Source organism: Gadus macrocephalus, chromosome 15 (assembly GCF_031168955.1).
Source record: "Gadus macrocephalus chromosome 15, ASM3116895v1".
Lineage (NCBI taxonomy): Eukaryota > Metazoa > Chordata > Actinopteri > Gadiformes > Gadidae > Gadus > Gadus macrocephalus.
In genome coordinates this window covers 3,401,067-3,417,181 of record NC_082396.1, presented here as the reverse complement: position 1 = coordinate 3,417,181, position 16,115 = coordinate 3,401,067, and the positions used below count along the sequence as shown (strand labels likewise).

General features: G+C 46.8%; 1 protein-coding gene across 1 annotated transcript in view; it reads right to left on the bottom strand.

The window, feature by feature from the left end:
• The window catches only part of nrxn1a (neurexin 1a), a 175,429-nt gene that overhangs the window by 97,447 nt on the left and 61,867 nt on the right, over positions 1 to 16,115 (bottom strand). Inside the window, exons 6-9 of the mRNA XM_060073818.1 lie at positions 12,055 to 12,356; positions 10,533 to 10,556; positions 9,178 to 9,339; positions 2,800 to 3,244 (exon numbers count right to left, since the gene is read on the bottom strand). Of these exons, the coding sequence (XP_059929801.1) occupies positions 2,800 to 3,244; positions 9,178 to 9,339; positions 10,533 to 10,556; positions 12,055 to 12,356 (933 nt within the window). The remainder of the gene's footprint in view (positions 1 to 2,799; positions 3,245 to 9,177; positions 9,340 to 10,532; positions 10,557 to 12,054; positions 12,357 to 16,115) is intronic.

The following is a 16,115-nucleotide window of genomic DNA, read 5'->3' as shown; positions in this document are numbered from 1 at the left end:
TGTGTAAGGCGTGATATCCAAGCAACACAATTAACACAGTTTTTTTATAAGCTTACAGCCAATTTCCACTAGTTTTAATACACATAATTGGATGTTGTTGTTGTTAGTTTTGTGGTATGGGAAGCCTACACGTTTCACTTTTAGCCTTCACTGTTATATTTCCAATTCGATGTCATGCTCATTAAAGCCACACTCCTCATTAACTCTGGCGTCTAAAGCTAGCTGGCTAACAGGATGGACTGCCATTCGAACAGCATACAAAGCACTCACACATCTGCAGTTACAGTATTAGCTTAGCATTACATTGCCCTGGCTGATGGCATTACCAATGAGGGCGGGGTAACCGCCATTCTGGTTGCAATGCATACGTCTCTATTTAGGGACTGTATGCTTTGTTCTTTTGCGGGGGTAATGAAACAGTTGATCTAATTTCCACCTCTTGAGAGGAAGTGGTAAACATGGTCAGGGAGGTTTATCTAATTTGCAGAATGACATAGCAAGGCTCAGGTTCTTAGCACACAGTAACAAATTGCTGCTTGGATAAGCAAATCAACAGGGACCGAGGCAGTTCAACACACACACGCACGCACACACACACAAAGGCAAGCACCCCACACACACACACACACACACACACACACACACACACACACACACACACACACACACACACACACACACACACACACACACACACACACACACACACACACACACACACACACACACACACACACACACACACACACGCGCTTTGAGGACACAGTAATGGAGGGGGCACGACTGCCTTTTGGCGAAACAGAAGTGAAGTGTATGCCTGAAGCAGAGATTCCTTCAAGGTTAATGTGCGCGAATCCTTTTATAAATGATATTTATATTGATACATAGTCCTATTTAAAAGGACCATGACAGATCAGGTCAATATGACCGACCAGATCAGGTCATAATGATGAAATAGCAATTTTACAATTCAGCCTAGAGACAGTTTTTTACTGCAGCTTGCATCCACATCTTTATACTTCAATAGTAGCAGCAGTGAAAGTAGTGGAAGTATAGTAGTAGAAGTAAAAGTATCAGTAGAAGTAGAAGCTGTACAGTAGCATTCATAAGAGTAGTAGACTAGTAGTTCTCAGTAGTAGTGGATGCAGTATAATAGTAGTAGAAGCAGTACACATATAGTGGTAGAAGAAGTGCATTTGGTAGCAGTCATAAGAATAGTAGTAGTAGTAGTAGTAGCAGTGTAGTAGTAGTAAACGTAGCAGTAGTAGGTGTATCAAATGGAAGAGGAGGGAATCCTCCACAGTGAGATGAACTGTTGCTGTGATAGAACATGCCCACGTTTGTCCAGGGTGGGTATTCACAGCAGCTCGCGGCCGCGTTGGAGTGGGATCTGAACGCTGAACCTTTCACAGCGTGCCTCCCAGAGAGGACTGCAGGCCAAAATAACTTTGGACAGATAATTAACTCGGCACTGGAACTCGTTCAAAAGAGATAACAGTTGATTGTGTGTGTGTGTGCGTGTGCAGCTGCATTTGTCGAGTTAATTGTGCGATCCCCATTACCTATTCGCTAATCCGGGATCCAGCAGTCCTTCTCTGTTGTAGCAGAACTTCTGCAAAGAACCTGGGTCGGAAATCAAAAAGCTGCAAGGGGCAGAGCAGTGCCTTGTTTGCTCCTCCGTTACAGAGACATGATGCCACCGACCACAACTCATTACTGCAGCTGGAGGAGTGTGTGTAGGCTAATTGTGCGCTTCCAAATCCCTGCCTCCAGCAACGTGATTGGTCGAAAACAAACATGAACCGATGCAAAGGAAATGGCCGCCTTCCCCCAGATTTGAGCTCCTCTGTCGTCAGACTTGAGTTGTGAATCGAAAAGTCTGATTTGTGACAATAGCTATTCGCTAATTTGTGGATTATCAGGCAGCATTGTCGCTCTTCCATCGAGACGCGCTGAATCAGCCCCTTCCCGTGCAACATGTCTTGCTTCTGGTTGTAATCAAGAGCGGCATTTCAATCAGCCACATTCAGCACAGAACATATAAAGAGCCATGAAACCATCTCCATAACAAATAGTTCCAGAAACCATGTAAGCAGAAAAAGCACAGCTCTCAGCAACGCGCTACATTGACAAGTAAGCGAGGACGTGTGCGCAGGTTAAGAGTTTAACTGTGTTTTCAACCAGATCCCTTGTGTGTGGATATTTCTCACACATTTACAGTTGGAGTGACAGCTGAGGAAGTGCTGTGACAACACTCTGCTCTCTTGGGAAGCCTTAGGGGAAACACAGAGGATGAAAGTACTACGGCTATATGTATATAGTAGTCAAATGAACCTTGAGGCGGTGGCTTTTTCACACAATAATGTACGACTATTGGCTAGGGATCTGACCGAGGTTGCTCTGCAACACCCAAGCAACATCACCTACAGTGATTAGATATAAGCCATTTTCATCAAGAACGTTCTTGGTGTCCTATTGACCTGATCAATGTTATATTCTTCTGCACTGCTTGGACCATATCATTTTCGCGTTGCCAAGGAAACAAGTGGATCATAGTACTATTTGGCCATTGTCGCAAACGTTGGATTTGTTGCTGACCGTTTCCAAATACTTAGAAGCCAGAGGTGTCGTTATGGTAACAAGAAACCACTCCCTTGGAACGGGAATGACCAATCAGAATCAAGGACTTAACAATGCCGTGGTATAAATACACACGCATATTTACATGGCATCCCACATGAATTCCAATCCCCCATTCACGGAAAAAAACAAAAAGAAAGAAAAACCACTCCTTCCTACCCGATCGGCCATCGCGCTGGAAGTCCACGTGGTACCACTCCCCGTCGTTGACCTTCTTGTTCACCGCCTTGGCCTTGATGGTGCCCGAGCCCATGTCCAGCAGCAGGTACAGGTGTCCGTCCAGCATCTCGATGGCGAAGAAGTCCACCTTGAGCGTCTGCGGCCGCTTGGGGTCCTTGGGCAGCTGCTGCTTGGGCTTGCCGTGGCTGAAGAGCAGCAGGCCGCTGGGCTCGGTGGTGCGGAAGTCGAAGCTGATGGAGCCCGTCTTCTTGGCGTTCCACTTGTTGAGCACGATGTAGGACTCGGGCGTCTCGAAGGTGATGGGGTCCAGCGTGGCCACGTTCTCGCACTTGAAGGCCACCATGCCGTGCACCTTCATCTTGGGGTCGCCCAGCTTGGCCAGCCGCGAGAGCTCCAGCCGCACGTCGTTGTTCTTGTACACCACCTGGTGGTCAGAGGGAGGGGGGGGGGAAGGGGGGTTAGCGCCAGGGCAATACCGTGTATTAGTTATTTTACCTTTGGTGTGAGTCACCCGGTTCTCACTGCTGCTTTTTACAAGAGAGACCTGGTGTTAATATTCATAGATTACAGCAGACTCATTATTAGTCTCAAGGCTTTATGACTACGATTCATGAATGAAGCGCTCAATAAACACAATCAACCCTATTTTACTCTTTTTCAGTGTAGCTGAGACAATGCTGTTCAGCCACAGCCGTGTTTTTTTAAAGGCTGAAAGGGTATGGCTTTGTATCGTCGTCAAAGCCATACCAACAACAGCATCGGCCCACGCGCCTTTGTGGAACCACCTGCCTGAGGCCTTGTGGTGACGCACACGGTCGCCCGCCGGTGTGATGCACACACCCAGCGCCGATGATTAGAGAGATTAACTTTGACTTGTACATTCTACACGGGGTGGGGGGGGGACGACGACTTATAGGCTGTTATTAAGCGAAGAAGACAACGCTGATAGGAGGAGCAACACTGGGTCCCCAGGTGAATTGTGGGAGGTATATGAGGGAGAGTGATAAAAAGCCAAATCGCTGCCTACTTTGCAGGTGTGAAGGTAAAAGCGCTGATCGAGGTCCCTGTTGGCGCCTCAGATTAGAGCGGCGGGGGGGGGGGGGGGGGGGGAGCTGTCAATGATGGATGGGCCTCTCGCAAGCCACTTAAGAAGGGCCAGATTAATCAAGTGTTCCCGCACATACATAAACACACACGGGCAGTAAATAAACCAAGAGGAGGCCACTTCACAATAGAGCTATTAGGGAAACAAAAATGAACAGCGAGGAGCATGAGTAATGGGATTCAACTGAATAGAAAGAAAAGAAAAAAATAGATATATGTACGCTCCGATGATTGGCCGGTAATCTCCAACAATTGCACCGGGCTCGTCAAACTATAAAATGATTAGTATTGGCAATAGCTCACTTACTGAAGTGTATTAGCACTATGACCTGCAAGGCGCCATTCGCTGTCAAGTAGACAAATGCACAGACGGCCGCACGCCTTTGCAAAGGATGAGCTGTAACATCATTAAATGCCGGATCGACCATAAACGAGCCGCATTATCACGTGCCTTACTACAGATAAAGAGACTGAGCAATTTGCCTTCCCTGATCACTTTTAATCACACTCTTTAGTTTCAATGGTCACTTCAGTGCCAAATTGTGTATTAAATTCTCACAATCGCACACTTACACTGAACACAATGCAATTATACAAGTGGCTGGCATCGGGTCTCCGTATACATAGGAGTGATGACTCCCCTGAATCTTAATTTTACATCCAAAGCATTCCTAACGGCCTCTTCGTAAAAGAGCAGCAATTTACGTCGAGCACAAAAGCCCAGCAATTTGGGCTGAAAAATCAAGTAAGAGCACTAATTAGAAAGAGTCTAACAAACGTGAAGGGTGTCCATAAAGCGGCCATTATCCACTTTGGGGAATGAAGGAGCATGGAGCTAGCACTGCAGCCAAAATCCACTACCGACACTTCACTTTGATGAGCATCAAAGGCTTTGTTTGGCTTTTTTATTGCAAAATGGGCATTTTTAGCGAATGTCAAATCATTTACATTTGAACATTATGCTGCTTTGAAAGTATTTTTATATTATGTCTGCAGCAGGTGGTGGAATGTGTGCGAAACGCACCTGTAACGTGTCAATCTGTTGGCAGAGTGATGTATGATGACAACTCAAACACAGAGCTAAGCACTTGGCATGTGTCAACAGTTGTGAAATGCTGTCCATCGAGCTGGAAGTGTGTACCTGTATATCTGTCCGTCTCCCACCCATCTATCTATCCACGCATCTCTCATGTGCTTTGAGTCTAATTAAAGATATTTTTCAATACAATACTTCTATCCACCATATCTTCAATACATCTATCTATCCACCAATCAATGTCTGTATCGATCTATATTCTATCCAACGGTTAATGCACCACCAATCCATCTAGTTCTCAAATACCATGTTTCTGCCAAACAAATGCTCTCCTTTTCTTACTCAACATCCTGTTTTGCATTCATCTGGAAACAGGGACACTTCCTGTGGGATTGTGTGTGCATGCAGCTTACTACTTTCGGTTGCGTCTTACTGAGACTGCGTCATACAGGTAAACGCATGTTCACAACGGTGCACAGAAAGGATGAGTGCTCCCCTCCTTGATTTATGCGATAATGGTAATAACGTAATGCTTTACTTTACTTTGCATTGTTCTCTCATCCGGCCAGAACTATAACTCGTTCTTGCACTCATCCCTCTGGAAATGATATATAAATCATTTAGAAACAGCACGAGCAAATGGCAACTACCACTTAATTTCTTATTCTAAAAGCTTGTGCTGGAGAAGCTTTTAGAAATGAAATAAATGGAGAGTGAAATAAAAATACAAACAAATGAAAGACTATCCTACTGCAGAGGGTGTGAAGGCGGCCATCTCTAAGGCCCAATCCCATTTCTACCCCTTACCCCTTCCCCTTCCCCCTCCCCCTTGTTTTGAAGGGGTAAGGGTAAGGGGTAAGGGGTAGAACAATCCCATTTCCACCCCTTACCCCTTCAAAACAAGGGGGAGGGGTAAGGGGAAGGGGTAAGGGGTAGAAATGGGATTGGGCCTAAGGCTGAGCTGCAGGGCCTGCCCTCCTCTCAGACCCAAGACAGACACATAGGATGTGGACTAGATAACACCCATGAACCACATCCCGACCACAGCCCACGCATGCTACAGGCTATGTATGCTACATGTGTGCTACAGGCTATGTGTGCTACATGTATGCTACAGGCTATGTGTGCTACGGCCAATGCATGCTACATGTGTGCTACAGGCTATGTGCGCTACAGCCCATGTGTGCTACATGTGTGCTACAGGCTATTTGTGCTACGGCCAATGCGTGCTACAGCCCATGCATGCTACATGTGTGCTACAGGCTATGTGTGCTATATGTGTGCTACAGACTATGTGTGCTATATGTGTGCTACAGGCTATGTTTGCTATATGTGTGCTACAGGCTATGTGTGCTATATGTGTGCTACAGGCTATGTGTGCTACGGCCAATGCGTGCTACAGGCTACGTGTGCTATATGTGTGCTACAGGCTAAGTGTGCTATATCTGTGCTACAGGCTATGTGTGCTACAGCCTATGTGTGCTACAGACTGCGTGCTACAGGCTATGTGTGCTATATGCGTGCTACAGGCTATTTGTGCTACAGACTGCGTGCTACAGCCCATGTGTGCTACATGTGTGCTACAGGCTATGTGTGCTATATGCGTGCTACAGACTGCTTGCTACGGCCCACGTGTGCCCCTCACACCCATGCGCCCCTTTTAGCATCGAAGGAGCTTTTGTGTTTGAGTGATGAGCTCTCTCTGTCACATGTGACCCAGTCCTGCATTTGTATTCAACCAGCCTCGTCTGGTGACATGCTGGCCATTAGCCGCTTCACAATGTCTTTCATCATCGCGCGTTAAGGTGCAGGAATGGCAAATCTGGTGAGAATTCTCCAGATCAACGATGGACCAGAGTTTTACCCCATGGGAAGAAAAACATGCATCAGAGGCCACGCAGCACATGGTGTTTCACTTGCACGCGCGTGTGCGTGTGTGTGTGTGTGTGTGTGTGTGTGTGCGTGCGTGTGTGTGTGTGTGTCGTAGGAAACACACAAAGATGCCGTCTCCCTCTGACCGGCAGGGTGATGCGTACAGGGACCGCTAGTCGTACAACCAGATGGTCAGGAAATCAAATCTAATAAAAACTATCATCCATCAAAGAGAATAAAAAAAGGAAAAATAATGTGTGTGTGTCTAGAGTTTGTTCACTTATTTGTTCAAAAAAGGTAATTTTCTGGACATGACTAGGCGACTAAAGAACGCTCACTAGTTCACCGGTCCAAACTGACCAGGTCATCTTAATATAAACCGGTGCTGTTTGAAGTGTACTCCCATAGGACGGAGCACCCAATGGCTAGGGGGGAGGGGTACATAGATAGAGGACTTGTAGCGCTGTGTAATGAGCTGAAGACAGAGCGCCGACATGATCCGCCTCTAACACCCTGCCTGCTCATTAGTCCACCAGAGGAACGGCCTCACAACGGCCTGCAAGCTCCACCGAGAACGCTCGATCCGCCTCCTGCTTGAGGTGACGGAGTACAACCACTGTAGGATGAGAGAGAGAGAGAGAGAGAGAGAGAGAGAGAGAGAGAGAGAGACACAGAAATAAACAGAGAGAAACAGAGGGAGAGAGAGACACAGAGCGAGACACAGAGGGAGAGGGAGAGAGAGAGAGAGAGAGAGAGAGAGAGAGAGAGAGAGAGAGAGAGACACAGAAATAAACAGAGAGAAACAGAGGGAGAGAGAGACACAGAGCGAGACACAGAGCGAGAGCGAGAGAGAGAGAGAGAGAGAGAGACACAGAAATAAACAGAGAAACAGAGGGAGAGAGAGAGACACAGAGCGAGACACAGAGCGAGAGCGAGAGAGAGAGAGAGAGAGAGAGAGAGAGAGAGGAACCAATAGAGAGACTGAGCGAGAGACAGAGGAAACGAGAGGGATAAGATTACCGAAACCAAAACAAAAAGACTGCGGGGTATGACTGGGAATTATAAGATAAATGAAATATTTCTTGTATGGCGCATAGGAGATTCGGTTTTGCAGATAGCACTGTGGATCCCTGGTGGTTTGTGAAGTGAATGCTTGATGGTTTCGGATTTCGGGGTAGACACACTAAATAAACTACATGACGGAACGCTAATAGATTGTATTGTTAAAAATATGAAGATAACCGAATCTATGAAACCGCTAGCAGGGAGATGAACTTTTGAAAATAGATGATTAACCACTGCTTGATGAGAAAGAACATTCCCCAAGTCTCTTTTCTCTTTTAATCCTTTTCTCAGTCCATGCAGGGTGTGAAAGGTCCATTGTAGCCAACACATACATACATACATGTCACCGTCGTGTTCCTTTATGAAGGTGTCATAAATGTTATGCCTGTGATATTACACCAGCATGTACGGCAGATGATTTGAATGAGAACTTGTTACAAAACGTTGCCAAATATTCAAATCACCCTTCGCGTTGTCTCTTTTTTAATCGCTTTGCTATTAATTAATTGATAGCGGCTGCATTCCTCTGTTGTCTTTCATCCAACACTCTGCCTCAGCTATACTTGAAGATATAGATATATCCATGTAAGAGATACATTAAAGAGATAGCTCTCAGATGAGAAACCATACCATCAAGTACATTCTATTGGAGTCGGTTGGAATTGATGTGGAAATTGAACTGATGGATGTAATGATCAAACATCTGATGGGATCTGATGTTAAAGAAATCTGTTGGGGAATCCAGAATCATGGACACTTAGTTGCTGGTGGATGCATTTGAAGGCTTGTGTGTGTGTGTGTGTGTGTGTGTGTGTGTGTGTGTGTGTGTGTGTGTGTGTGTGTGTGTGTGTGTGTGTGTGTGTGTGTGTGTGTGTGTGTGTGTGTGTGTGTGTGTGTGTGTGTGTGCGCGCGGTGTGTGTGTCGGCGCAAATGCGTGCCTGTGCCATTGTGCATGTGTCTGTGTCTATGTGTGTGTGTATTTGTGTGGTTGTATTTGTTTGTGTGCGTGCTTGAGTGTGAGTGTGAGTGTGTTTGTGTGTGTATGTGTGTGTGTGCCTGTCTAGACATCACAGGGGGAAGCGAGCCGTGGAGGCCAAGACGAAACAGAAAAGCAAAGAAGAAGAAGAACGGTAGCGGGGAAGCGAGAGAGACAAAGCAAAAGTGAAAGGAGGACAGTGAGCGGAAGGGACCGCGTCAGTGGGTGAGCGTGTGGAGGAGGGGCTGAGGTGAGCTCCTCCTCCACCGCCCCTCCCTCCGGGAAGCGGCGGGGAGCTGCTCACCTCCTTCAGGCAGCCCATGAAGTTGTTGCTGACGGGGGAGCCGGGCAGGTCGGCGGTGCTGGGGCTGCCGCCGACGTAGAAGAAGTCGTCCGAGCCGAGCATGGTGTAGTCCTCCTGGGTGTAGCCCGTGGTGGTCAGTATCCCGTCCACGGAGATGGTGACCTACACGAAGCGAGCAGAGGCAGAGGACACGCTGTTCTCAGGAGCGCCCACAGCCACCGCCATTTTGTGGCTTGTTTTGCCGTGGGCCTTTTGTTTTGTTTTTTGTTCTATCTCTCTACGATTTTTTTTTTTTTTTGAAACCCATTTTCATGTCTGTTTTTCATGTTCTCATGTTGTTGTTTTTGATTTTTTGTTTGGATTATTTTGTCCAGTCTAGGATTAGTAGGAAGAATGCAAGCCCCCAGGAGCTTTACTATTGTAGTTAGTAAACAAATAAAGTAAATACAGTGTTAGTATTGTCCCTACTGCAACTCAAAAAGTACTTCGTAGCAGACACAAAAATGGTGTTAGTAGGGTTATCTCGGTTAGTTCAGCCTAAATACATATTAGTACCTGCAGCAGTTTCTAGAAAACAAAATCAAAACGTGCGTTTGTGTCAAAACGAGGACAACATGCTCTGAGAGGCACACTGTTGTTATAAGTTAAATGAACGACCAATGGGAGAGGAGCGGGAGAAGCACACATGCATCGAGAAAGCATGAAAACCAAACACAAATCGTATTAGAAGGTTAAGGGCGATCCGTCTTACACACAGCATCGCGTGTCAGACGCATGCATTAAGCACATGGCTGTCGCTGTAAACAACAACAAAACGGCTTTGACGAGACCACAGAAGCGACCGAAGAAGCACACAGGACCACTGTGAACCCGATGGTGGGGGGTGGGGGAGGGGGGGAGGGTGGAGGGTGGTGGGGGGGGATGGCTACAGCGGCGCGTATTCAAAGTGCATGCCATGCAGAGTGGATGAGAATAGAACTGGCAGAGCCACAGAGCATCAGGCCAGTTGGTCAGGAGAAGCCCCTCCTTGTTAATCACTGCTTGATGCAAAGGGCTCGAGACGATGCGCCTACAGAAGGTGGATTAAAACAGAATTGGAGACAGAGGCAACAGGTGTCGTAAGGAAGAGGGTGGAAACCCAATGAATGGAACGGAGGGGAAAATCAAAGAGGAAGAAGAAGTAGTCCTAAATTAAGCAGAAGAGTACCAACCGCAGTTTCCCCCCCCTTTTTTTGGGGGGGGGGGGGGGTGTGTGTATGGCGTCTACGGTAAGAAGAAAGGAAAAGAAAGGACACGGCAAACCCAAACTAAGAGACAATTAGGATGATATCTACCGAACAATGTAGTTTGTTTACCATAGCGTGTCCAATGCCTGAGTGCTTTGTGGAAAAGGGGGGAGAAAGGAAATTAAAAACTGTGAACAGAATAACGACTGTTACTCCAAAAATATATATGATGGCTCACTGTCGTTAGTACATTGTGGTCCAAAAAAACAATACCGGTTAGTAGAATGACACATTCCATGAATGACATGTTAGTTAGTTTCCGAAGCATGTTAGTAACAGAGAGAAATAAAGGGCAAAATAATTTCGACAAGAAACAAAAAATTGAAAACAGCCTTAAGAGAACTAAAGAGAATACTCTGTAAAAATTGACAGCGGAGCTTTCTCCGGGTATCCCTTAAAACATTCACAGCTGTGTGGTTTGCATTCGCACCGTGTCTGGTACACGACGAGACCGTTGTCATTAAAGCAGAGACGACCAGCCCACAGCCCTGACCGAGGGCCGCAGCAAACACACACGCACACATCCAACCGCTCGTTTGGAGGGCATGCCTAGGGCAGACAACCCTGCGAACCGAATGTCCCAGGGTCACTGCAATCTATTTCAGAGGACGATTTGTTCTCTCTACATCATTATTCATATAATTATCCCCATCATATGATATCCGTAAATATTCGGTGGATTGTCAGAAATAGTATTCGTTATTTGAGAATTCGAAACCAATCCGGCATTTTCTAAACTTGTCCGGCTTTCCCTTAATGCTGAGTGTTCTTATTGATGGAGCACAGGATCATGTTTACTGCAATGAAAGAAGCAGAGACCCTGATACCAAATTTAAATTATGCAAGTGAGGCCAGGTTATTGGATTCTGATTAAGGTAAAATCTCAATTGTTTCCCTTTCATATGAGCAGAAACAAAAAGACTACTTATTGAGATATAAAAGCGTTAAATTCAGATACCGACTAACTTGTAGATAATGCAATATTGTTTGTGGGTTTACATTCTATCACATATTTCACTAAATAATAACTCTAATAATAACTGTGAATAAACACAAAAGGCACTATAAAACTCATCAGTACCTCCTCTGCCATAAGTATTGATGGCTTTGGAGTTAGTTGCCTCAGGAAATTCTGATTATGTCTACTCTTGCAGAATGTGAATCTTCATCATCAAATACACATACACACAACCTCATAAGAGACTGCTCTCTGCTCTCTCCGAATAGCAGCCAACAATCTGAATGAATAATTTCTAATAATTTCGCTTTTGTTTTGTTTTCGATAACCATCGATGCATTAAATAAATGTAATGATTCCAGAGACAAACGACACGTTATCCAATGTATTTTAAACATTGTAATAACCAAGCCTGCCCCCAGTGCTCCACACGTAGCATAACCTTCTTGAGTTATCTAGGGGCCTGCTCAACGGTGGCACTGGATTAGCCCCATCACCATCTGTACAGGTCAATGAACCGGATCCATACAACCCACTGAAACACATTGACCGGGAGCGATCGGCACCACCTAATCGATTCTGTTTTCGGACTCATTAACTTGATCCCCCCGCGTGGTCCTTTTGCACTGTTACCTGCCGTAGATTCCGTGTCACTTTGACATCATGCCAATCATTGTCATTAAATTTCCCATTGACCGGCTCCACCAGAGCCTCAAACGCTCCCGAGCCCAGATTAATGACGAGGGAGACGGCGCCGTTTTTCAGCGCCAGGTTGACGTAGTCGGCCGATTTGCCCGTGTGCAGCATGAGGCCGTTCCTCTGGAGCGTCTTGAAGGAGAGCGTGATCTCGTCGCTGCTGCTCTGGATGGGGTTCAAGGACAGGTCGTAGCAGAAGAACTCCGAGCCCTTGAAGGTGGCGACGTACTCCTCCTTTCCTGCGGAGAGACGGAAGGGGGGGGAGGTAAAAAAAAAAAAAAACGTGCTTGGCGTTAATGTCGCCGTCGCTTTGGGACGTGGGCTTCGACGCGCCGGTGGCGTCGGAACACAAACGGTCACGTCTACGTCAGAGAAATGTCACCTGAGCTAGACAGATGAATGGCGGCGAGTGGTGGGATGGGTGCCACCCCCACCCCCCCCTGCACCCTTCGCTGCAGGAATCAGACACACTCACCTTACTCACCTGCTGGCTGGGGAACACGGCTGCTGAGGCCCAGACTTGTGCTCATGTTGCTAATATTTCTAACTTCACTAATGTTGCGTGTGTTGCAAATATGGCTTGTGGTGCTAATATCGCCCGTGGTGCTAATGTGGCTAGTGATTCCTCCAATCCCCTATCCTCCAGTCCATAGATGCAGCGTACGGCTTTATCCCGCGCCTCGGACAGGACTGTGGGAGTAGAATGGCGCTCTTGGCCTGTCTAGGTACTCCTCTGCCGGCTTTTAAGGGGCTATGAAGAAATGCGTTTAAACCCCTGCAATGCAAATAGAGAGATCCATCGGCTCATTCTCGGATGGGAATTGCTGCACTCCCCCCGATGGTGAATTGGACCGGATCCAGAGGCCCGGCCGCGATTGGCCGATGGCCGTATTTATGCTTCCGTTGCCTCAATGGGAGTGCAGGAGGGGTGGCTAGAGAGGTTGTAAAGGGGCTCCCCGCTTAGGGCAGTATAAATCTAGTTCCAGCGTAATTGACGCTTCCCCTGTGCTTTGCTGGTTGTAAACCCGCTTGCATGCAAACGAGAGCCTAAGGCCCAATCCCATTTCTACCCCTTACCCCTCCCCCTTGTTTTGAAGGGGTAAGGGGAAGGGGTAAGAAATGGGATTGGGCCTAAGTCCCAATCCCATTTCTACCCCTTACGCCTTCCCCTTCCCCCTTCCCCTTACCCCTTCAAAACAAGGGGGAGGGGAAGGGGAAGGGGTAAGGGGTAGAAATGGGATTGGGCCAAGTTCTGTGATGGAGGCAAGCCCCCCCTTTCCGTTTCCTCTGGACTTCCTTTGTGTTTACCGAGCTTCTTCTCTGTTCACCTCGGAGGATCCCAGTGTTCATGCCGAGAGCCAAATTGCAGCACTGCGAGCCCTGCCGTGTGACCTATTCATCAGGGCTTTTCCCCCCATTCCATAAAAGAGACTCAATTAAGTTCGCTACATATTTTCCAGCCAATAAAAGTGAGCACATCGGCTGCTTCCTCTGGCCATAAAAAGGCATTTTAGATTTGACAGGGCTAGATCATATGAAAAGGCCTAGGGGAAATCCTTAGCGCTAAACAAATAGATGGGTTTGCGTTGTTGCATGTTAAAAAGACACCACAAACGAACAGAGACAGAGCAGAAGCAGTGGGTGACAAAATCAAAAACCAATTAGAACGTGGCTTAAACAGGGTCAGACAGATAACAAGCCATTAAATCCAGCAGCATAAACAACCCCCCCCACCACCCCCCAAAATAACAGCAATGGACCAAAGCACTCAATTACCATGAACGAAGAACACCCCAGGTTTATATACACTTGACAAAACACCCACAAAGCCAGACACCGAACACACACACACACACACACACACACACACACACACACACACACACACACACACACACACACACACACACACACACACACACACACACACACACACACACACACACACACACACACACACAGACTAGCATCCTGCCTTGGATACAGTCAGGCAGGTAATAAAAAAGGGGTTGCTGTCTACAACAATTTGTCACCTCATCGATTCCCTCTTAAAGGTACTATACTGCACCTCTGAGGAAACTACCTGAGGTCGTAATTGAAGTTGACTGGCTCTCTCCACTCTTTCGTCATTCCCTCAAAGTCGGTGCCCCCCATTAGTGGAAACGAGAGGCCCTATTTTCTCCTACCTAAATCCCCTCTGTGTGGAAACACACACACACACACGTCAGCACACACACACACACACACACACACACACACACACACACATACATCAGCACACACACACAAAGCCTGGCCTTGTGGACCACATATCAAATGAAATGTGTGGTAATCCTTATCATGTATTTGCTCATGCCCCCTTTCTTTCATTCTCTCAATCACTCTGGCAGCGGCGGACTCCCTTCCTTTCTTTTTTTCTCGCCCCCGCACTCCTGCGCCCTCCCTTTCTCTCCCTCTCTCCCTCTCTCTCTCCTGCTCTCCATCGGCTGCGCCATCGCTCCATCCAACCCCTTTAAAACAAATGCATTCTTTGTTGCGTTGCATTTCAACATTCAGCAGCACACGCTTATCGTTCAGCGAATGATCGACACAATAACAACCAGAGACATCAAGATAGGGTGCTTTTCAATTGCTGCGCTATTGAGGAGCATTATTGGTAATATTAGTCCTAATTCAAAGATCAAACAATCGATTTATTGATAGAGCTGATGCAACGTATGAACCCTGTACAGACAGCTGCTGAAATACCGCTTTCAAATCCTAATAACTTCCATGACAGCTCTAGTAACGACAAAGAACTGGTAATCTTTTGAATGACCGATGAATTTGAGCCACAATTAATTTATTTGTTCAGAAAAAGAACAATCAATACATTGATTTGTTACTTGGAGAATACATTCACACATTGTAAACTACTAAGTTGGCGCTGAGCCTTGTTTCTGGTGAATGTTCGTGTCACTGCCGCGTATTTGCATGTACACCGGCTATATCTCTGGACTAACATATTCAACAGTCCATCAGTCCGTGACAAGCTCCTGACATCTCCTCCGCCTTTGAGACACAAAGCCCGACGCCGGCGCCGATAAGATCTGTCTAGCTCGCCGTCAACACAGCGAGACACCGTGCCGAGAAAATAAGCATGGTTAAAAGTCCTGCTCCCAGCGAACCTTCACGGACAGACTGACAAGGTGAAATCCCGTCACAAAGTTCTGCAGTTCTGCAGTCCCTTTGAGCCATTTACTACCACGTGCCCATCCCGAGTCCTGGGAATAAGACTCTGGTGCTGTCTGTTCAGGATCATCCAATTAACACCAGCATGTCTCTGGGCTTAGCACAATCCATTCCACCTACCAGGAGAGGTGATGCAGTAAATAACCGTACGCTAGCCATTGTCGTTTGCCATCCTAATCTTTTAATGAGGGCTAATATTTAAGCATGGAAAATGGTTCATCAAAGGCACAGCCATTGAAAATGTGAGGGAATTCACCATTGAATGTTGGCTCAGAGCAAATTTTTGCATACGGGTGCTTTGTAAGGACCATAAAATGACTTCATGCCGAAAAATCGATTGAACACTAGGTCACTGAACTCGCGGTAGGTGTTTCATCCAAAACACAAGGAAATGCCGACGCTGGCCTTGCTTAACGGCACGTTTTGAAGGAGAAAATAATGACTGCATTAATTACAAAACAGATGTAGCCGCTAGTCTTGCGCAATCCACCCACTCAAGTGGGTTAAGTCTATCCAATCATACTCCGGGTTTGAACCACGGAGAGACACTCGGTAGAACAGCGGTCCGCTCAAGGAAAAATCTAATATGCAGTAGCCTAGGCTGCAAGTCTGGGGGGAAGAAGGCAGAGCAAACCAAGGCAAAATATTCCAACTCTCCGTTGACGCGACCTGATCAAACTGAGCTCTCTGGAGCATCGAAGTGACAGTTGGCTGTTTTACTGGGCTTCGCTGCTGCCCTGTGCGAAGCGTTTCCGAGGGTTGCACAC